The sequence below is a fragment of the Dipodomys merriami genome, unplaced genomic scaffold (genome assembly GCF_024711535.1).
Source record: "Dipodomys merriami isolate MVZ:Mamm:240054 unplaced genomic scaffold, mDipMer1.0.p SCAF_13, whole genome shotgun sequence".
NCBI lineage: Eukaryota > Metazoa > Chordata > Mammalia > Rodentia > Heteromyidae > Dipodomys > Dipodomys merriami.
The window spans coordinates 6,641,175-6,656,066 of NW_027202604.1; the positions used below are offsets into that span (position 1 = coordinate 6,641,175).

A 14,892-nucleotide genomic window follows, 5' to 3' on the forward strand; every position below is an offset into this window, starting at 1 on the left:
TTTTTGGGGGGGGGAGGGTCAGTCATGGGGCTTTAACTCAGGGCCTGGGTGCTATCCTTGAGTGCATTTCCTCAAGACTAGTGCTCTACCACTTTGAGTGACAAAGCCACTTCCAGTTTTCTGGTGGTTAACTGGAGACAAGAATCTCATGGAGACTTTGATGCTTGGGCTGGCTTTGAACTGCTATCCTCAGATCTTAGTCTCCTGAGTGGTAGGATTATTAGGTATGAGTTGACGGTGTGTGGCTCTATACATCACCTTTATAGTAACAATAAAAATAAAAAATTAAAAAAAAGAATATTCAATCTTTTTCCCCCTTGCTATTCTTGTAATCTATCTGGCTAGAGACCCTGTGCTCTTTGTACCATATATATAGTGTTTCTTATGGTAAGGGAAAGCCTAGTTTATTTTTGAACTTATAAGTATCAAACTCAAGTGATAGGTTTTTTGGGGTCATTTTATGTATTTATTATCTGAGAAATTTTAAATTTGCTACTAGTCACGGTATAAAAAGAATAAAGAATAACATGAATAGCATATTTAGCCAATGTATTCAAATATTAAGTAATCAATATAGATATTATTGATAGATTTTACATTTTTTATACTGATGAAATACAATGTGTTTTTTTAGTTATAGCATCGTAATTTATACTACCCACACTTCTAATTTTTTGTTGTTGTTGTTGGTCATGGGACTTGAACTCTGGGCTTAGACATTGTCCTTGTGCTCTTCAGCTCAAGGCAAGTGCTCTACTGCTTGAGCCACAGCACCACTTCCGGTTTTCTAGTGTTTTATTGGAGATAAGAGCCTCACAGACTTTACTGCCCTGGCTGGCTTTGAACCGCGATCCTCAGATCTCAGCCTCCTGAGTAGCTAGGTTTACAGGTGTGAGCCACTGGCGCCTGGCTACTTCTAATTTTTTATAGTCAAATGTAAAGTAGGTAGCTGACGTAGGTATGTTAAATGACTGGAGATTTCTGTTCTCAAGTACAATTACAGGTAAATAAGCTTGTCTCTATAACAAAAAAGAGAAAAATCTCACTTTTATTTGTTAAAAATCTAAATTGATAGAAAATTTCATGTGTGAAATACAATGTTTTTGTTTTCTTAATCAGAACCCAACTGGCAACTCTGACAAGAAAGCAAGTCTAGGGAAGAAAATGAGTCGTAGTTTTATATAAAAAATTAAAAAAATGAGAAAACCCAAATCATTTGCTTTCTCCCGTCCAATTATGAGGCTCCTTCAGTCCTATACTCTTACTCTACTACTCCATTTCTTCCACTCTGATTTTCAATAAAGATTTGTGAAACTGAGACTGATATTTAAACAAACTTCTGAAAGAGAGAGAAGCTAAAGCTGTATAGTCATACATTCAAGAAGATATTGCTGAGCCACAATATGGCAGGTTTCCTATTTGCAGATTTAGCTAACATTTTAATATTAAAAATATTTAATGTTTGCATCTGTTTGTACACACAAAACCCATCATTCCTTACAAAGTACTGTATAATGGCTATTTACTTAACTTTTACACTGTATTAGGTTTTTAGAATTATAGGGATTATTTCAAGTACACGAGAGGCTATTATTAGGTTATATGTAAACATATGTACATAGGGGACTTGAACAGCTGAAGATCCTGAACAGCAGGAATTCAAAGTGTCTTAGGAAGCAGTCCTCTTGTGCATACAGAGATACTTGCATTAATTTGGCGTCTATTACATATTTAGCCCTGTACTAGTACTATTCTATTATTTTTATTACTTTAATATTTATTAGTACTATTATTTTAGTACTGTGAATACCAGGGAGGTAGAACAATTCTCTGCCATCTTGATGTTTACATTTTAGCAGGGAAAGAATGGCAATGATGAAAAAGCATCAGGAGAAAAAACACAAGCATAGTAAAGCTGGTAGAAATAGTCAGAGAACTTAACAAGGTGTCATTTTAGCAAAAACACAAGGTGAGGAAGTGAAGTCAGTCATGTGGCTTTCTGACAAAGGAAGTCTAAGGCTAAGAAGTGTAGGGAAGGCGACCAGCAGGTCAGACAGAACCACAAAAAAGGTAAAGAGGAGAAGAAATTTGGGGTTAAGAAATGTTGTTAATACAGCCTTTAGGCCAATGTAAAACAATTTTTTTATTCTGAAAACAACAGCAACTTACAAGTTGTTCCTTTGCAAAGAAAGATATTCTCAATGAAAATGGTAAAGATCTGGCATTGGTGGTTCTTACCTTATATAATATACTCAGGAAGCTGAAATCTAAGAATCAAGGTTTTAAGCCAGCCAGGTTGTAAAATTCACCGGAGTGGAGCTGTGGCTCAAGGGGTGAAGTGCCAACCTTGAGTCAAAAAGCTAAGTGACAGTGTCTAGACCCTGAGTTTAAGTCCCAGTACTGGCACCAAAAATGAAAAAACAAAAAACAAAACCAGTACAACAAGTTTGGTGGTGGTAGCTTATTTCTGCAATCCAAAATCCTAAGGAGTATGAGATTTAAGGACTACAGTTCGAAGCCAGCCCCAGGCAGACAAATCTGTGAGACCCCTATCTCTAACTAGTAAGATGCTAGAGTGAAGCTTGTCATCTTGAGACTGTTGTAGATATGTGTGAGTTACTCATGTTTGATTGGTTGCCTATCAGTTCTCAATACACCGGGAAACTCGGAACCAGATATGGGGCTTGTGTCATTTGAGGATGTGTCTGTGGATTTCACTTGGGAGGAATAGAGAACTTAGATGATGCTCAGAGAAACTCTACAGGGATGTGATGCTGGAGTTCTACAGTACAGAAGGCCTGGTGTCCTTGGGTCATTGTGTTATCAAACCTGACATGATCTTCAGGTTGTAGCAAAGTTGTGGGCCATGATAGTAGAAGCAGCAGCAAACTGGAGCTACCCAGATGTCCAAAAAGAGAATGACCTGAATGAGACCAGTCATGAAAATCAGAGAGAAGTTTATGGTAACAGCACATCAAGTGAAAAAGTTAGATTCAGAAACATATTTAAAGTGAGCCCAAATCATGCTTGCAGTGTATCTTAAAGAATAAAAAGTCATCAGAAATGAAGCCCAAGGCACTTAATGTATGGCAGAAGATACATCTCTCTACTGAGTCTGGTGAGATGAAAGCTGGAGAGGAACTTGATAGTCTTAATCCAACTCGAAGGCCCTCAGACATTCTGAGCATCTTACTGTGCCTAACAAAATTCAAGGTGTCCAGAATATTGACTTGAATGAAAATTAGGAGACATTGGTGGCACCTTATAATTATCAATAGCAGCTTATCAACTAAAGAAAGGGTTGGTTAAGTTTGGAAAAATATTTAACGGGAGTTCAAGCCACAGAAAATTAAATCTCAAGGAATGAGTCCCAAGGGATTTAATGGATAGCACAATGTGCTTTACCTTTGTGAGCTTTATGAGATGCAGGCTGGAGAGAAACCTTTTAAGCTTCAATGTAACCAGGAAGCCCTCCTCAGACAATTTGAGCCTTTTAGTTTAGTTTAGTAAGAAGATTCAAAGTGAGCAACCACGAATTCACTACTGTGGACAGGAAAAAGTCGTCAGTATGAAAAAGCTTGTGGACCCATAGACATTTTATGATACCTCCACAATGAAGTCAGTGAATATGAAAAAGCCTTTGATAAGGTATCTTTTATTGCCCAAAAAGAAAAGGAGGGAGAAAGTTTTTGAATATGTGATAAAATGTTCTGTACAACATCTATACTCACTAAACATGAACTTGAAGGAGAGATGTGTCACAATGGTAATTTTAAATCAACCTTCATTAAGAAATTACATTCCAATGAGCCCAGGTGGCTCACACCTGTAATCCTAGCTACTCAGGAGGCTGAAATCTGAGGATTGCAGTTCAAAGCCAGCCCGGGCAGGAAAGTCCGTGGGCAGGAAAGTCCGTGAGCCTCTTATCTCCAATTAACCACCAGAAAACTGGAAGTAGCACTGTGGATTAAAGTGGTAGAGGAATAGCCTTGAGCAAAAAATCTCAGGCATAGGCCCTGAGTTCAAGCCCCACATCAGACAAAAAAGCAAAGACAAAGATATTGCATTTTTCAAAATATCTCAGAGAATGCATGTGGGGGGAGGGGGTGAAAGCCTTACTGATGTGATGAACTTGAGAAATCATTTTGTCAGAAGTCAAAACTAAATTCACTAGAGAAACCATGGGAGAAACTGTATAATATATGTGGTAAAAGTGGGTTTTTTAAAGCAAGATATCAAACTGCAAAATACAGAGAATTTACCCAAGTGGTAAACTGTGAAAACAATATTTCTTTAACAAGTTAAACCCCCATACACCCAAATAAGTATAAAATTTCAAATATATCTCATCCCTCCTAGTATATCAGAGAATTTATAAAGCTTATAAATGTAAAGATCAGGAAAACTTTCAAGTAAGTCAGACCTCCTTATACATCAAAGAACTCACACAGGTGGGAATCCCTGTAGTATAATGTATATGGAAAAACCTTTTACTGGAAGAAAAACTCAACATCAGAGAACTCATACAAATGAGAAACTATTAATATAAAAAATGTAGAGAAAAAAAAAGTTGATGGAAAAAAATGTAGAGAAACTTTCAACCACAAGTCATCTGTCACTGTACATCAAAAATAAGAAACTATAAAAATGTAATATATGTGCTGGGCTGGGAAGGTGGCTCAGTGGTAGAGTGCTTGCCTTGCATGCCTGAGGCCCTGGGTCGATTCCTCAGCACCACATAAGAAAAAAGCCACAAGTGGCACTATGGCTCAAGTGGTAGAGCGCTAGCCTTGAGCTGAAGAGCTGAGGGACAGCGTCCAGGCCCAGAGTTCAGGCCCCACGACCAGACCCCCCCCCCCCAAAAATGTAATATATGTGTAAAGACTTTTAACCTGGAGTCAAACCTCCACTTACATCAGAGAACTAAGATGGCTGAGAAATCCTGTGAGTATAACAGGGCAAAGTCACAAGTCAGACCTCAGAGAGTTTAAACAGACAACCCTAAAGTGATAATAATTTAGTTTCTGTTAAATGAGATGTCGCTGGCCCAAAAATAGGTTCATATTATTTTGTAGTTTTACCTTTATGATTCCTTCCCCCAATAAATTAACTTGAGAATAAGAGGTGATAGCAAAGGTCAAAAAAACTCAGAGTAGAAGTGTTGGCTCAAGTGGTAGAGCACCAACAATGAGCCAGAAAAATTGAGCTCTTGTCTGAGACCTTGAATTCAAGCCCAGGTACCAGCACAAAAAGGGGAGGGGGGAAGGAACATACTTTTCAGAGGCAAGTTTCTAGCACAGAAAATTCCTTAGATGATGTTTGTGACAAAAATTCCATATATAAATTGTAGCTATCAACTTAAAATGATTATAAAGATGCCTAATTAAAAGGAAAAGGAGTCAGGAACTAGTGGCTGATACCTATAATCCTAGCTACTCAGGAAGCTGAGATCTGAGGATTGTGGTTCAAAGCCAGCCAGGACAGGAAAGTCCATGAGACTTTTATCTCCAATTAACCACCAGAAAACAGGAAATGGTGCTGTGTCTCAAAGTAGTAGAGTGCTAGCCTTGAGCCAAAAAGCTCAGGGACAGTGTATAGACCCTGAGTTTAACCCCCAGAACCGATAAAAAAGAAAAAGAAAAACAGTTTTTGTCCTTGAACTGTCTTGGTTCTTTACTAAATTTCAGCAAGTGACCTTTAAGGAAGTGTGTCAGGGAATAAGTAATTCATAAAGAAAATTAACAAAATTAATTGGATCCATATCTAAATATATTTAATTCTATATGATCATGAAATTTGAAATAAAAACCAGGTATGAAAAATTTTATGAATTTACAATGTAAAATTCTTTTTTTGTCGGTTGTGGGGCTTGAACTCTGGGCCTGGGCGGTGTCACTCAGCTCTTCAGCTCAGGGAAAGCGCTCTACCACTTGAGCTACAGTGCCACTTCCAATGTAAAATTCTTTTTTGGGGGGGGTTGAGGGGGGTCTGGTCGTGGGGCCTGAACTCTGGGCCTGGGTGTGCTGTCCCTGAGCTCTTCAGCTCAAGGCTAGTGCTCTACAACTTGAGCCACAGCGCCACTTCCGGCTTTTTTCTTTTTGCTTATGTGGTGCTGAGGAAATCTAACCAGGGCCTCAGGCATGCAAGGCAAGTGCTCTACCACTGAGCCACCTTCCCAGCCCCCAATGTAAAATTCTTAAGTATACTATCTGATGAGATCTCCATAGAAAATTTCGGCTCTTCTGTGCCTAACAAAATGTCAAAAGAATGATATTACTCCAATTTCCCTAAGCATATATCTGTGCAATCTGGCAATACAAAATTAAGTCAGGTGTAGAGGTGCACACCTATTACCCCAGCTACTTGCAAGGTGATGGCAGGAGGTGAAGGTAGAAGAATTATAAGTTGGAGGCAAGTCTGGACAAAGTTAGGGAGATTTAGACTGGAAACAAAAGAGTCAAGGAGCATGGCTCAATTGGTGGAGGCTTGCCTAGCATGAGTGAGGCAGTAGCTTCAATATCCAGTGATGAAAAAAGAAAACAATATCAACTTAACTATGTGTAAGCTTTCCTGAAAATCATTATTAACCTGACAATAACAAGAATATTTCTAAGGTCTGTTTGATTGCTTATTTTAGGACAATGAGCACTCTGATCATAACAGGAGCTACTCAGTAAAAGAGATGTTTAGTATTCAAATCATAAAACTTGAATGAATAATTTAGAAAGAATTAAAAATAAAGCAAATTTATTTAAAAGCAATTTTACAGACCCTTAAAAAGCCATGAATCCTGACAACACTGCCTTAAAAATATGTCTGTAGAGACTGTTACCACCTATACAGCTGCACTTGGTCTGAGCCATCCTTTCCCCTTCCTTTGAAGAAATGCAATCATCTCCTAGTAACTCTCCTACTAATTCTCTATGTAATGTCTTTTGTAACACTTATTCACTCCTTTCACTCCTATTATGTTGATCTCCTTTTCCATAGCACTACCAGCTTTGAACAGAATTTGCATTCACTGCCTGTTTATTATAGTATGACCTATACATGGGAAGCAATTGTCTGTTCTGTAATGTAGTCTAAAAACTCAGAATAGGCCATTTGGTCAGAATTTTAGAGTAAATAAACATATAGCTTACAAAACAATTATTAAGAACCAAATTTTATAGGAAAAGCCAATTATGCTTGAAATATTGTGATAAAGTATACACATTACCATACCAGATAAAATAAGCAGTTCAATGATTTCTGCATCTCCAAGATAGGCAGCAGCATGTAATGGAGTTCTCTTTTCATTGTCCTGTGATAACAAGGAAAGATAGAAAATCATTTTTAAAATAAAGCTAATTTTAATACACTAAGTGAAGAAAAAGTGTTATTACAATGTTATTTCTACAACTCAATTAATAAAACACAGACTATTCTCTTGCCAAGTAAATGAAAACCTCTACAAGTATGGGGAGGTGAGGGTGGAAGAACTTAACAATGGCTTTGGTTGAGCATGTCTATTTTTAAAATCTGAAATATGCTAAATGTGAAAAGCTTTTGAGTGCTGACGTGACACCACAGCAGAAAATTCCCTATCAAAAAATCTTGCTTCAGCCAGGCGCCGGTGGCTCACGCCTGTAATCCTAGCTACTCAGGAGGCTGAGATCTGAGGATCGCGGTTCAAAGCCAGCCCAGGCAGGAGAGACCGTGAGACTCCTATCTCCAATAAACCACCAGAAAACCGGAAGTGGCGCTGTAGCTCAAGTGGTAGAGAGAGCGCTCGCCTTGAGCTGAAGAGCTGAGGGATAGCGCCCAGGCCCAGAGTTCAAGCCCCACGGCCGACAAAAAAAAAAAAAAAAAAAAAAAATCTTGCTCCATGTCCCAAAAATAATTTTAAAATATCTTGTAAAATTACCTTTGGAAGCCTATGTGTAAAAAGAACATATTAAATAAAAATAAATCTCATGGTCAGACTTAGGGGTCATACTCAAGAAATCTCATATGTAAATATTCAAAATCTGAAATCTGGAACAATCTGCTCCCAAGCATTTGGGTAAAGGATACTCAACATGTATAATGTGTATGAAAGAGTAATTAGATGACAAAGGAAGTCTCTTACTTTCTTTGAACAATGAATGTTGATTCTTTCACATACCAGTCTTTTCTTTTTGTCAGTATATTACAATTTTACAGTTTACAACTGTAGACTTAAATAAACACAAACTTAACCTCAAAGATTTGCTTATAAAAATGTTTACAAGAAGTACTCATAATGGGGGCTGGGAAGGTGGCTCAGTGGTAGAGCGCTTGCCTTGCATGCCTGAGGCCCTGGGTTTGATTCCTCAGCACCACATAAGCAAGAAGAAAAAAGCCGGAAGTGGTGCTGTGGCTGAAGTGGTAGAGTGCTAGCCTTGAGCTGAAGAGCTGAGGGACAGCGCCCAGGCCCAGAGTTCAGGCCCCACGACCGGACCCAAAAAAAAAAAAAAAAAAAAAGAAGTACTCATAATGGCATTAAGGAAAATGTCGCTGAGGATTTGGAAGCATCCTTTCAAACAATCTTAAGGTTTTTCTTTATGTTCCTGCTGGTTCTGTTTTCATAGTCAACCAATTCCCACCCACCCCACCTCCACTGAGGAGGGGAACACTGTATCTAAGCTATTTTGCTCAAGGCTATCAGCCTCTACCAAGTCAGACACACTTTAGTTTTTCTGGTAGTTAATTTGAGATTAGAGTCTCATGGACTTTCTCCTGCCTGAGCTGGCTTGGAACAACAATCCTCAGAACTCAGCCTCCAGAGTAGCTAGGATTATAGTTATGAACCATAAGTAATCAGCCAGTGTCTGTTTTAATATTTAAAAAGTACGTATTACCACCTCACCCCAGTTAGAATGGCTATAATCAAGAAATCTAATAACAACAGATGCTGGAGGGGATGTGGACAGAAGGGAACCTTACTGCACTGTTGGTGGGAGTGTAAATTTGTTCAACCACTTTGGAAAGTAGTATGAAGGTTCCTCAAAAGACTCCACATAGAGCTCCCCTATGACCCAGCAATCCTACTTTTGGGCATTTACCTGAATGATCACAAACAAGACCATACTAAAGCTACCAGCAACTATGTTTATTGCAGCATGATTTACATAGCTAAGATATGGAACCAACCCAGATGCCCCTCAGTAGATGAATGGATCAAGAAAATGAAGAAAATGTGGTATATATACACAATGGAATTCTATGCCTCCATCAGAAAGAATGACAATGCCCCATTTGTTAGGAAATGGAAAGACTTGGAAAAAATTATATTAAGTGAAATAAGCCAGGCCCAAAGAAACATAGGTCCCATAGTTTCCCTTATTTGCAATAACTAGTATATGTCTGAGACAAGTAGAAAGGGTCAGATAAGTTGATGTTAGGCAAAATGAACCCCAAGATAAGGACTCAAATCGTTTTTTTTTTGTTGTTGTTTTATTTTTTGTGTGTCCGGTTATGGGGCCTGAACTCTGGGCCTGGGCGCTGTCCCTCAGCTCTTCAGCTCAAGGCTAGCGCTCTACCACTTGAGCCACAGCGCCACTTCTGGCTTTTTTCTTTTTGCTTATGTGGTGCTGAGGAATTGAACCCAGGGCCTCAGGCATACAAGGCAAGCACTCTACCACTGAGCCACCTTCCCAGCCCCTCAAGTCGCTTTTCTTTTTTGCTATTGTTTCTAACATATTTATAAGATGATTTCTTTGTTGCTTTGTATGTCCCTCCCCCATGGTATAACCTCTGTTTTTCACTGTATTTTGTGTTGGTATAATTTGTGGAGGGGAAGGGAAAAAACAAATTGTTTAAATAGGGATACAGGTGGACCTATTGCAACAATGAGATGTACAAGATGTTATGTTGAAAATGAACTTTACAACTTTGGCGTGGGGAGGGGGGCTGGGGGCGGGGAGAGGGGAAGGGATGGAAAGGGGAAACAAAGGAGGAGGCAACAATGCTTGCTAAGAAATGTACTCATTACCTTGCCCATGTAATTGTAACCCCTCTGTACAGTATTTTATATATATAAAGTACATATTCTCTCAACTCTTTTCTTCAGGAAGGGAAACTATATTTAATGTATTATTGCTTCCTGAATCTTCTGTTCCCAAACAAGTGTTCTCCAGTTTGATAAGCAAGATTTTAAAGTAATGTCACATCCAGGGATTATTATTATTTGGGGAGGCTGGGAAGCAGTACTGGGGTTCAAACTCATGGTCTCATGCTTGGCTGACAAAATGCTAAGTGATGCTTCAAGCTCTGTTTTCGTGTGTGTGTGTGTGTGTGTGTGTGTGTGTGTGTGTGTGTGTGTGTGTGTGTGTGTGTGTGTGTGTGTGTGTGTGTGTGTGTGTGTGTGTGTGTGTGTGTGTGTGTGTGTGTGTGTGTGTGTGTGTGTGTGTGTGTGTGTGTGTGTTACAATTACATGGGCAACCATTGGTTATTCTTCAGATAGTGAGGCTCTCACTTTCCAAAGGAGCAAAGGCCTCACCACAATCCACTTACTCTACAGGCTTTCCAGTGTCACTAGGATCACAGGAGTAAACCATGCAATAACTACCTCGCTCTATGGAAATGACTGTTCTCTCTGGGATGGCCTGTTATGGTGATACTCCCAAATTTAGCTCTGCATGCAGCTAGGGTGATAGGAATGTACCACTGCATCAAGCTATGTACTAAGAAATGGTCTCCTGAACTGTTTTGCCCTAACTGGCCTGAAAACAGTGACCTTCCCATTCTTTTTTTTTTTTTTTTTTTTTAATTGTGAAAATACTGTACAGAGGGGTTACAATTACATGAGCAAGATAGTGAGTACATTTCTTATCTAGCATTGTAGCCTCCTCCTCTGTTTACCCTTCCCATCCCTTCCCATCCTCCTCTCCCCTGCCACGATCCTCCCCCCCTCCCCCAAGTTGTAAAGTTCGTTTTCGACATGACAACTTGTACTTCTCATTGTTGCAACAGGTCCACCTGTATCCTTATTTAAAGGACTTGTTTTTCCCCTTCCCCTCCACAAATTCTACCGACAGCAAATACAGTGAAAGCAGGGGTTATACTGTGGGGGAGGGACATACAAAGCAATAAAGAAATAATCTTATAATTGCATTAGAAACAAGACCTTCCCATTCTTACAGCCTCCCAAGCAGCTGTGATTACAGGTGAGAGCCACTGGCACTTTCAGGGATTTTTATTTACTATAACCCATCTGAAATCACAGGGGAGAGAGTAGTACTGACTTGGCTGAATTTGAAAAATTATTGTTTATAGAGCCTTGTTCTAGCTCACTGTTCTATCTCCCTTTTTCTTTAATCTATCATTTAAAAAAACTTGTTATCTGTTTATTGTATTCAAGTTTGAACTCAGGGTCATTTTCAGCTGATACTCTACCACGTGAGCCACATGTCATATCCTACTTTTTGCTGGTTATTTTAGAGATGGAGTCTCATGGACTTTTCTACCTGGGCTGGTTTTAAACTCTGATCCTCCAAATCTCAGCCTTCTAAATTGCTTGACTTTAAGTTATCAGTACCCAGCCAGAAGTATTTATTTTAAAATTCACACAAAGAGTTATAATTGTGTGGATCAATGGCAGGATAAGTGAAATTTAGTGTGTTTAATCGTCTGGTCATCTAAAAAAAGCCAAATACAAGTCAAGAGCCATGATAATGCTTGTAATTCAAGCCTTTGAGAGGCTGAAGAAAATTCTAAATTCAAGGCCATCCTGGGGCTACACAGTGAGTTCTAGGTCAGCTTGAGGTACATAGCAAGATTTTTTTTTTTGTAAAGGGAAGGAGGCAACTTCCCTAGAACTGGAAAAGTATTTCCCCACAGTCTAGAAAACAGATGTAAAAGCATGCCTGTTGGCTGACATCCTTGCAGATTGTCAAGTAAGTTTCTGAATGCTGTTATAGAACAGTTAGTTTCCTTACTGACAACTGTTTGGACCACTGACTTCCACATTGTTAAAAGAGAAACAAGCTTTAAAATAAAGTAAATTGAGGTCTCTTACCATTTTAGATTATTACAGTTCTCAATATTTTAGGGAATGAAAACTTTACTACACTGTATAATAATTTTCTGGTTTTGAGAATCCTTCAGTTGCTCTACGGATAGCTAAGCCACTGAGAATAAACTGTTGTCAGGGAACCCTGGTAGGCAAAAGAAGGCTTAAATATTCATAGATAATCCCAAAAGTCTTAATGATAGCATATAGAAATACTAAAAGGGTGGCTGGGATGTAGCTCAGTGGCAAAGCGCTTGCCTAGCAAGTGCAACGTCCTGGGTTTGATCCCCAGTACCAAAAAAGAAAAGACAAAAAAAATACAGTTAAAGAAATACTAAAAGGGAAGTCAGTATACTGTTACTTCTGATAAATTGTCTCTTCTTTTCACTCAAATATGTGCTCCTAGGAAACAGAATGCAATGCATAGAAATTAAGTCAAAACAGCTGTTATAGAAAAGCTAACATGGAAATACCCAGGCAACACTAAAACATAGGATTTATTCAACTAAAGTAGTTATTTTGGCTATATTTTATTCAACTAATGTCATTTTGAAAAGAATGCTTTTTTTGTCTGGGCTGAGTGTTACTCATTAAAAAAACAAACTTCTCTTTCAATATGATCAGATCTAATCAAATTAAGCTACAAGATAATAAGCCCAAGAAAAACCCCATACAGAATATAGAAAATGAGTCACTTGTATGTGAGAGATGTCTGGAACTCTATGATTCAATACTTTTGTGACTCATATGAACATAATTTTCTTATTCACAAGGAAAAAAGGATAACTGGTTAAATTTGAAAAAAAAATAATTATAAGTATTTTACTATATACTCTGAAAATTAAGCAATAATATTTGACTTCCTCCAGCAAAATATTAATATTTTATGACTACTCCATTAAATGAATACCCCTTTAAACAATCCAATTTCAAGTAATATTTTTAGTTGAACAAATTCCTACATGTGCACAGTATAAATGCTTGCATATGTATTACATACATTTATTGAATAACTGTGGGGAATAAAATGTTACAAATAATTTTGATGACCCCAAATAGCTAAAAGTATGAAATACAAGAAGCTCCTTATCATTCCTTTTGTTTTTTAATTTCTGGGGTGTTTGTGCTTGTTTAACAGCATAAATCTTACCTTCATGATCAATAACTTTGAGCCATATCTCACCTGCAGCTTTTTTTTCTTTTTGTTGGTCGTGGGGCCTGATCTCTGGGTCTGGGAGCTGTCCCTCAGCTCTTCAGCTCAAGGCTAGTGCTCTACCACTTGAGCCACAGTGCCACTTCCAACTTTTTCTGCTTATGTGGTGCTGAGGAATTGAACCCAGAGCCTCATGAATGTAAGGTAAGCACTCTACCACTGAGCCACCTTCTCAGCCCTCCTTATCATTCTTTAATGGATTCAGATGATTAATCAGGATTCTTGGTGTTCTGAGTAAAATGAATAATGATTTTGGTACATTAACTATTTTGATGAGTAGCCTTCTACTAACCCACACAATTTTCCCCATATGATGGAGTATTTGTGACCATAACTTTTGTGTTAATGATGCTTTGTATTTTAACTTTTTATTTATTTAATTAAGAAGCATTTAACCTAATGAAATAGGAATGACTGATAGGCTAAATACTATAGAAAGACTGAATAAACTGTGGGGGGGAGGGACATACAAAGCAACAAAGAAATCATTTTATGAATATGTTAGAAACAATAGCAAGAAAGAAAAACCATTTGAGTCCTTATCTTGGGGTTCATTCCGCCTAACATCAACTTATCTGACCCTTTCTGCTCGTCTCAGACATATACTAGTTTTGCAATAAGGGAATCCATAACCCCTGTTTTCACTGTATTTGATGTTGGTATAATTTGTGGAGGGGAAGGGAAAAAAAATTGTTTTAAATAGGGATACAGGTGGACCCAATGCAACAATGAGATGTACAAGACGTTATGTTGAAAAATAAACTTTACAACTTGGGGGGGGGGGAGGCGGGGAGATGGGAAGGAATGGGAAGGGGAACCAAAGGAGGAGGCAACAATGCTTGATAAGAAATGTACTCATTACATTGCCTATGCAATTGTAACCCCACTATACAGTATTTTCACAATAAAAAAAAAATAGATTGAATAAAAGCAAGTTACCCCCCCCCCCCCCCCCCCGGTTACTGAATTAAACACAGCTGAGCTAAGTAAAATACTAAGGCAAAGAACAGAGTAAAACCCTTTGGTTTGCTTTATTTTGGTTGGAAGCGGGTGGACTGGGGAGACAGGGTTTGCCTATGTAGCTAGGCTGGCCTCAAACACAGTTTTCCTGCTTTTGCCTTAATAGTACTGGAATCGCAAGCGTGTAATCCTATGTCTGGTCTAAATGTTTTTTAAAGGCCTAATTTTTCACACTATTTAAACTCAAATTGAACATAAGATAATGTAATGTGGGTATAGGCTAAGAAAGGAAGAACATATTAACTACCAGTGTACTCTATATAATATCAACAAAAAGCTCAAGCCCTGGGTTTTGGCACCAAACGTTAGGATCCATCACAACCATCCAAGGGGACCATGCAGAGGCAGGCAGGCACAGGAGAAAGATTATATGGTTTATTAGAGGAGCCAGATCTTCCCAGGGAGAGGGAGCATATGGCATCTGCCCCTATCTAGGTGGGTAGCTCTGGGTCTAGTTGCCAGGTCAGTGTGTAGATAGATCTGGGCAGAGACAGAGTGGTCAGCTATATGGTGGGAACTCTAGGGAAGGGAGGGAATGGGTAGAGCTAAGGACCAGAGATGGGGATAATGCTAACATTCAGCTGGTAATACATGCTGTCTCACTCAAACATTCAGAGATCACTTTTTGTGATTCCCAACTATTATT

General features: G+C 38.6%; 1 protein-coding gene across 6 annotated transcripts in view; it reads right to left on the reverse strand.

The window, feature by feature from the left end:
• The window catches only part of Ankrd28 (ankyrin repeat domain 28), a 167,228-nt gene that overhangs the window by 74,327 nt on the left and 78,009 nt on the right, over positions 1-14,892 (reverse strand). For all 6 annotated transcript variants that reach the window (XR_011371146.1, XM_070018614.1, XM_070018616.1 and 3 more), the window contains one exon: positions 7,225-7,303. Coding sequence is in view for 5 of the 6 variants with exons in the window: in XM_070018614.1 (XP_069874715.1) it covers positions 7,225-7,303 (79 nt within the window). In the remaining variant the exon portion in view is untranslated. The remainder of the gene's footprint in view (positions 1-7,224; positions 7,304-14,892) is intronic.